This window comes from Seriola lalandi, unplaced genomic scaffold, assembly GCF_002814215.2.
Source record: "Seriola lalandi dorsalis isolate HSWRI2012SDOR001 ecotype SW California unplaced genomic scaffold, Sedor1 jcf7180002053444, whole genome shotgun sequence".
Lineage (NCBI taxonomy): Eukaryota > Metazoa > Chordata > Actinopteri > Carangiformes > Carangidae > Seriola > Seriola lalandi.
The window spans coordinates 49,057-58,070 of record NW_019523997.1 but is presented as its reverse complement, the minus strand read 5'-3'; the positions used below and the strand labels follow the sequence as shown (position 1 = coordinate 58,070).

The 9,014-nt window shown below is 39.7% G+C and overlaps 1 protein-coding gene across 1 annotated transcript; it reads right to left on the bottom strand.

The window, feature by feature from the left end:
* Window positions 1-3,912: 3,912 nt before the first annotated feature.
* On the bottom strand, window positions 3,913-7,756 carry LOC111651155 (trypsinogen-like protein 3). The gene is made up of 5 exons (XM_023401119.2): window positions 7,621-7,756; window positions 7,391-7,532; window positions 6,401-6,654; window positions 4,780-4,916; window positions 3,913-4,562 (listed from the first exon to the last, which is right to left on the bottom strand). Exons 1-5 carry the CDS (start codon window positions 7,658-7,660, stop codon window positions 4,371-4,373), a joined length of 765 nt encoding a protein of 254 aa, XP_023256887.2. The 5' UTR covers window positions 7,661-7,756; the 3' UTR covers window positions 3,913-4,370.
* Between the last annotated feature and the right edge of the window lie 1,258 nt (window positions 7,757-9,014).

Below are 9,014 nucleotides of genomic sequence, written 5' to 3'. Positions count from 1 at the left end.
GTGTGCGTGCGTGCGTGCGTGCGTGCGTGCGTGTGCGTTTTGACATTTTAAAAAGCTGTGTGGTGGTAATGTGAAAACTCTGTGTGTGTGCGTGTGCGTGTGTGTGTTTGTGTGTGGGGGGGGGCTAGACTCAGATAGCCACAATATTCATTATTCTATCACCTTACACATTATCACCATCCACACACAGACACACACTCTCTCTCTCGGTCTCTCTCTCTCTCTCTCCTAAACATATGTATTAACAAAACATGATTGTAATCACTTAATCGCTTACTCACCGCCTCTCAGACACGTCCCACACTTTTACACACAACACATCCCACACATACATGCACAAACACACACACTGCTGCCTCTCAGTGTGCTCTTGTAGCTATTAGGCTAGTGTCATTAAAGCTCTTCAGACTAATTATCTCCCCTGATGAGCCACAGGTCTCAATGGGACAATGGGGAGAGATCCGGCATGATTGACTTGGCCTGTACAACTTTCAATGTGCCATTAGCCCAGTGAGCAGAAACACACACACACATGTAGTACTGTATATACACACTCACACACACACATACTCAGCCTTGTGCTAATGTAAGTCAGCTTCTCATGTTCATTTGCATATTTGTGAAAAGACCTGTCAGTTATTATGAAGAAAAAGTGTATGATGGAAGGATGAGTGTGAGAGCGGGTGTGTGCGGCGTGCACTTTCTCTCTGTTTGTGAATGTGTGTTTCAGTGCGTGTTCGTCACTTTTCCTCTCTCATGAGCCAGGTGCCCCAGGGGAATGCTGGGAATGTAAGCCACTGATGAGTGATGGTGACAGTTTGCCAGAGAAACAGAGCGATGGAGGGAGATGGAGGGAGAGAGGGAGATGCCTTACGTTTACTCTACAGATATTGCACCAACCACTGATAAGCACTGTCACATCCCAGGAAAAAGATTTCCCCCTATGGATCATCATTCATTTTAATTCCCTCATTAATCAGTTTATGCCACGGTATTTGGGCAATTGAGGATGATATTTGTTTTCAGTGTGGGCTGCGCATGCATGCCTGAGTTATAAAAGCCAGAAGAAACAGAAGGAGGAAGGGAGGACACTCAGAAATTGGGAAATAATTTACAGTAGCTTAAAAATAGGGAGTGCGGGAAGAGCGAAATGGACGATGGTTTAACATTAATACAGGTAAACATAGTATAGCTAAGTGGGCTGAGAGAAAGGATTCCACAGTCTGTCAGTCAGAGATATCAATAAAATATGTGCGCATGTTTGTGTGAAGGGTAGAAACAGAGAAGAAGATAGCAGCTCTGTTGGAGTCAGACTTGTGTCTAGAATTTATTTCAGGACATACAAATCCCTCCCACCTCGAAGGTCATCTTATCTTTACAACTTCTGAATGTGTTGGTCCATTAAATTCTGTGGGAGTGGGATCCTTGGAAGGTGCATCTGACCTTAGCAGGCCAAAAACAAGGTGTCATTTTAAATGCAATCCATGTTTCTAGATAAGCACACAACTTTTCAATGCAGCAATACAGTTGTGTCATTGTTATAAAGGAAGTATGTTTTTAAAGCTATATGTTGTGCTATGGTGCAGTAGATTTCTCCTCAAGCCAGGTAATCAACCTTTTTTAACGACCCTTGAAAAAGTATTTATAACACTGTAGCTACAGCTAGTGGCAATACAGCTTTTTGGTCCTAAAATATCTCAACGACTGTTTGAGGCATAGCCATTTATTTTTGTTCTGACATTCATGGTCCTCAGACAATGAAGCCACTGTGCCTGATGATCCCCTGACTTTTCCTCTATCACCGCTACGGCAGTGACATTTATAATTTTGAGTGAAATGTGTCAAAATTTGTTGGATGAACTGCCATGTGATTTGGCACTGATATCCAAGGTGCCCAGTGAATGAACTGTACGCATGTGACTGATCCATTAACTTTTCATCTAGCGCCATCATCAGGTCAAAATTTAATTTGTCCAATACTTTGGTTTATGAACAAATATCTGCAAAACGAATGACATTCCCAACAGCATTTTACCTGCTAAACATCAAGATGTTAGCATTTGCATTGTGAACATGTTACCATGGTGACATTAGCATTTAGCTGAAAGTACCACTCAGCCACAATACTGCCTACCAGAGCTATGAATGCGAGTGTAAACTCATGTTAAATGCTAGGCTATCAGGACACTTAAAACCTTAAAGCAGCTGTTTGTTCATCAGGCCTCATCTTCTTATTGTATATCCCACTTAAATGGCGTTCACTGACTTTACTTTCAGAGGACATGAGAGGTTGGATTTAACATGTAAGAAATGGGCTGTAATGTTTGCAGAAGCACATAAGATAACTAATTTTAATTCTCAGAGAGTTCTGGTAGAAATTATTAGGGGGATGCTTTATCTCCCCAAAGCAGACTGGTAAACTAGGAGCCATGCCCTCTTCAGAGGGTGCAGACCACATACTACAATCCATAACAACCTGCAGATCATTTGGGATTAAGTACACAAAGAGACCAAAAAGGTATTTGCTGAGAAATCCTACAGGATTTCAAGCTTGTTATATTACATATCTTGCCTGAGGGCATAAGTGAAGTATCTATTGTATCTATTATGAAAGCTAACAATTATTGACACAGTAGCTATTACATTAAATTGGTTTCAGTCAAATCCCCCAGAATTATAAACAATGGCTATCCAAATTGAAACAAAGAAAGAAACACAAACAGCAGCTCCAAATACACACACCAATTAATATCACACTGCTTTCGAAAGTGACATCCCAGTTACCAAAGTCAGCCCCTCAGTTTGCTTTCTGCCTCCCGCTGAGGTTTGAAAGGAGGGGGGAGAGAGGGTGAGGAATGGGAGAGAAATGGTGAGAACAGATGGCAGAGTGGCCCTTATGTTCAACTGCCTGGGTGATTATGGACACAGCTGTCAGTCACTTTGCATGTAAGTGTGTCTGTGTGTGCAGTGTCTGTGCTTTTTGTGTGCGCGTCCAACTCCCCCATGTATTCCCTAGCTCCTTTGTACTCAGTGTGTGTTGATAATATTACATTCCATCCATGTGTTTATTACTAGAACATATTTTTGTGGACATATTGATGCAATGGCAGAGTTCAGATCAATGATCAGAGTTCAAACAAAACCTTGAACAGAATGTAAGATTCATGACACCTGTTCACACTGCAGTGAGCAGAGGTTTTCTCCCTCTCTCCCCCTCTGTCTCTCTCCTCTCTTTGGGACGTTGGTTGGGCTTTACCCCCATCTAGAGGAGCTTCACATTATTGCCACTCATCTTTTGTCATGGCAATATTTGCATAGTGCAAAATTCCCAGGCACACCTCATTAAGAGGCTCAACCTGTTTGACTTTTAATTGTCATGAAACTCTAATTAACACAAATGAAATGCTTCATTCCAAATATATATTACAAATTATTTACAAAGTGGTGACCATCCTTTTAACATATGAAAGTCAGCCTGTGGTTACTGACATTATTTTCTAAAACAACATTGAGAGACAGTATTATTACCATAGAAAATTGACATTGTGAACTTGTTAGCAAAGAAATGCCTAATTATAATTACAACAAATGGCGCATCATTAGCATTAATGTGGTGTCATGTTTCTGCCCACTTGATAAATGTAAGTCCAATATCCACTCTCCCTTTGCTCAGTGCCAGCTATATTTTGCTTTTTCTGCTAAGTGCTCCACTATGTTCACCAACTAGTCTCTAACTTTGTCTGTCTGCTGTTTGGTGCTGGGCAGGTAGTTTGCAGTGGGTTTATTGTGGCTTTTGCTCAAAACATCCACTTGCTGTGAGTGAAAAATGGCACTAATGGGAGAGCATATCAAAACAAGTTGCGAGTTGTGAGACCAAAACAATGAGTTAAAAGATGCTAAAATTCCATTGAGTGGAGGGGTACATCAGAATTGGATGTTTATTCCCTTTTTGCAGTTTTGGTGTTCAACATGTGGAACAAATAAATATTTCCTGTCATGTCAAATTCACTGTCACTGTCACATACATGGCAGCAAATGTGGAGTTATGATCTGGTGTGAAAAACATCAGAGCTAATTAGCAGCAGCTATTAGCCAGCTGTAGAAACAGTTTGCCAAGGAAAAAAGTCCATGAATGAAACATGAGGTGTTGCAACATGTCTCATTTCATTTTAGCTGAGAGTAGGATTTATGTATGTTATTCTTAAAGTATTACTTTCACTAAGTGCAACACTGTGTCTTGCTGAATTTACTGAAAGGCCAACTACTACACTTCAGGTTCAAGCACTAAACCTTGCCTGCAAAGTGGTCAGAGGCAATGTTTATAATAATGGCTACATTTTATCTCTGAATAAATGTGTCTCTCTGCTGCATCATGCCAGCATCCTTGGAGTGGTTTCAGTTGGCAGAGTGGGTGCATAACGGTCCATCACATCTTTGACCCAGTCATTGTAGTTGCACATCTTGGTGTAGACAGTGGGGTGAGCTGGGTTCCTGCAGCCATGGCTGAACCACTGCAGACCTTGCAGCTGGCCATCGCACACCATCACACTGCCATCATTATTCTGGAGAGAGAGGGGAGAGAATAATATACTCTGCTGTGGTTGTTTATGGGAAATGCATGCAAGTGAGTGAGTTGAAATGAAATGAAATGAAATGAAAATACAGTGGAAGGCAGGGAGGAAAGATGAGGGCAGAGACACGGATTAGATTATGATGCACAACAGACATACAGGTGAGAAATGCAGAGCTACAGTTTCACTGGGGTATGTCCATACTGACCATGCAGTTATCTGTGTATACTTGACCAGCGCAGACCATGCCCATGCTCCAGTACAGGAACTCAGGGAATGTGTTCATACAAGTCTGGTCATCCACAACAGGCACAGTTATACACTTCAGACGTTGAGGAGGCTCATCTGTTTTGGAGAGGACGAGGGTGATTTATTGCTCTGATTCTTTCAAACTAAGTACTTCAAATCTCATACGAATTTATAAAACAAGTACAACTTAGTGGTTATGATATATTCAGTACCATCATTCATCAATCTGCCTGTCATTCTTTGACAAGAGTTTCCTTCTTTTCTTCATTTCCTTCGGCAGATCTATGAATTAGCTCCCATTTTTATGCATTGTCTCCACTTGCACTGGAGCATAAGGTCTAAACCTTGAGTAAATACTACTTTCAAGGTCTTCCTCTTTTAATTAGTCTTGATCACTGACACATTTTGACAGGTAATTAGAAACTCTTCTGATTAAAGAATGCCATTTTAGCTATTATTAAAATAGTGTTCGTGTCTTGTTAGGGCAGCAGTGACCAGAATACTGATGAATATCTTAGCAAGTACATGCCCACCTGCTGATCAGAATCCAACATTTCCCTCAGTCATGCTTAAAATATAAAAACAACATTGTTGCATTTTGTATCTCTCCAGGTTAAGCCTAAATGTATGATAGGTGCTTCCAGTCATTGTGCTATGCTAAGCTAAGCTAATTGCCTGGGCTCCAGTTTGATTCTTAACTGACAGGTATGGAAATATAAACATATTTTCCAAATATTGCTAACTGAGACTCTTCTAGTTTTCTCATAGCTGGCCCTGTCTGTTCATGGAACATTTTTTTGTACTACAGGTTAGCATGGGTTACCGGTCTCTGACCCTGTTGTTTTCTTCTCCTTGTGGTGCTGTGGAGCAATGTTTACATTATAGAAAAAATATAGGTCACCATATTGTTTGTTTCTTGAATTCTACTAGTACATGAATAAGGATAAACATGCACAGTGCCAGCATAGTGGTGACATGATACATATTTCACCAAACCACAGAGAGCAATAATGTCTATCAGTCCAAGTTTTTTTTGTGTTAGGAAGGAAATTCATTCAACATATTTATCAAGCCTTAAAGGAATAGTTTAATGTTCTCAGAAATGCACTTATTGGAATACAATGAAAAAATAGGTGGATACTACTCTCACATCTATGTGCTACATATTAAGCCAGACAAGCATAAAGACTGGAAACAGGAGGAAACCACTAGTTCCCAACTCTGCACAAATTCGAAATATATCCACCTTCCAACACTTGTAAAGCTCACTAATTAAAAAGAGATATCTTGTTTATTTTATCAGAACTAACCCTCTGCTCGAAAGTGAACATGTGTATTTTCCCAAAATGTTGAACTACTACACAGAAGCTGTGTTAATGAGAAAGGTTTGTTTACAGTAGAAACTCCAGGGGCTTATAGCTGATACTCGAAGGAAAGCTGGAGTTAAAACTTTGTAGGGCAGGGAATGTTTGAGGACTGGATTAGGGAACACTGGTTTATCCTGCAATTATACTAAATTATAATGTGGTTACAAGTTAATGAGCTGTAAAAGCCACAGTAGCACATTTAAATTCACTTACATTGATTTGGGACGGTGGAGCCCCAGCCGCTGACATAGCAGGTCTCTCCAGGCTGTGGGCAGCGACTGGGCAGAGGGATGGGCTGAACGTACTGGTTGAAGCGGGCCGGCCTGGACAGACGGACCATCGTGAGGCTGTGGAGCGGTGAGCGGTAGGGGCTGTGATGGATCACATCAGCAACCGGAATGTGCTGCTCGGTGCCCTCCATCACAGTCACATCATGTTCCCCAAGGGATGCAATGGTTCTGTCGGATCTGCAAGGATACAAGGGAAGATTGGTTCTAAAGTTATTAAGCTCAGGCAGGAGGACTTTTCAGGCCTCATGCAGAAACAGGCGCATGACTAAGGAACAGCAGGTAAATGAATGTTGTTTATGAAGGAACACAAGTGGACTTTGCAGTGGTTCTGTCCACTGACTGAGTAGTCTGCTGACAGATTATAAGATTATAATAGTATATTTTCTTGACATTATTTCTTAAAAGCTACAGCATGTGCAGTTCTTCATGAATCACTTCTGAGAGGGAAAAAAAATGCAAAACATTCTGCTTTTTTTTTTTATTAATCTCTTCAGGAAAATTGTATAAGACACCAGCTTGCTGAATGCAGCTGAAGGTCACGATGCAAATGCTGCAGCAATTGAATTAATGGTAAAAAAACAAACAAAATTTCTAGATTTAAATAACACACCATTGAATCTTAACAAAGTAGATATATCAAGCACTTCAGCCAGGTTTTACCAAGCCCAAATGTGATTTAACTGCCGGTAGTGTGGGGAAATTGGATGTCCATTAAACTAAAGTACTGCCATTATGGTGAAAACTCTGCTTACCCAAAACAAAAGCAACTTTTTACATTAAAAGTTTTCTTACAAATGACTCTAAAAACTGTGACAGTAATTAAAAAAATTATATGGAACATGACATTGCAAAAGATTTTAATTTAACATCAGCAGTCAGTTTTTGTTTGGCATTAACAGGCAATAACACCTACATTGGTGTACAATCAAAGGAGGTTACGAGCCACCATTTGTCAATGAGCGCTCCACTGCAGGATACACTTCCACCATGCAGATAGACCTGCCAGGGTCTGGAGTGAGGCTGGCACACCTTGTCGTAGTTCAGGGGAGACGCTCCTGCAACACAACAACCAGAACAAACAGGAACTATATGGCTATTCCAACATTAATCTCAGATAGAAGATACAATGTGGTAAATATCTACCTGCAAGCCCCAAAGCAACCATCAGAGGGAGAAGATTCATTCTGTATATCTTGTTTTTGTCGTGTATTTGTGTAGCTCCAATAACGTGTGATGACCGTTTCACCAGTCTTGCTTCTTTATATCTGCAGGACAGTGGGAGGAACAGACTTCTTTACTGCTACTCAACTTCACTTCCAGTTCAGCTGTAATTTTTGTAATAGCTTTATCAGAGAAAGTTTCAACACTTCCACGTTCAGTTATAGAGACACACCTTGTTTCCTGTAACTGTTTGTTCCTTTCCAGAGAACAAGAAAGACCCTCCTGAGACATGATACATTACAGTTTTTGTATTTTGTTGACGTTTATGTTGTTTTCATGGACTTAAGATCAGCAAACACATGCTGTTCACAGCTTCTTTAGGCTTGGTGGCTATATTAAAACCATTTTTTATGGTTAGTCTGTGCACCACAACTGCACTCTACACTGGACAATGGTGCCATAGATAAATCAACAGAGCTTCTTTAGCACTACGAACAATGATAATAAAAAAAGATAAGAGTCGAGATATGAATCCCTCTGCTGGGAAGTTAACATAATAGCGTTAATATTTTACTTATTATTTTACCATGACGTACTTTTAAAAGGTCACAGATTGCACAACTCTGAAATCAGTTTTGTGAAAGTAAAATATTTGCTTATAGGCCTAATATTTCTTCCTCTTAGCGTCTCTAAAAACATGATTGAAAATATTTTTTGTTAGTACTTAAATAATGACTTTTAAATTATTTCTAAATTCAGGTAGAGGCATCCTCACAAAGCTAGCTAACATTTAGTTTTTGTGTTATTCATCGATTAAATAAAAAATTTAGGAACAACTGGTTTACTGGTTAAGTAAAATAACAAAACAAATACAATCAAATCAATAACATCATCAAAACTATAAATAACATCGATAAATGTTTCAAATTACCTCATATAATATAATTAAAATAAGGGCAGAGAATGTGCCAAACAAGCACAAACAAATGATAGCTTATAACTGTAACAATACTGTCATATAGTCTAGTTTAGGTACCTCTCCATTTGTTTCTTACAAGTGTAAACACTTCTTTGATTTGTTCCATCCCAGTGTACTAACTGTATTTAAAATGTTAGTCATAGGTCTGGGGATAACTAATTCAATTCTCACATACCAAATGGGATATGTACATATGTGTTAGAGTTCTCCAAAAGGACTGAGGTATACCTACAGACGTAGCTTTGCTAGACTGAGATGTAATGTGGCCGCAACTGACAGCCAAGACTGATTTATGCATATCAGTGACACTACGATATAAACAACAAGCTTGAAGCCTTGTATTAAAAGGCAGAGCTGGAGAATATTAGATAATCTCTGTTCAGTTATCATTGATTTA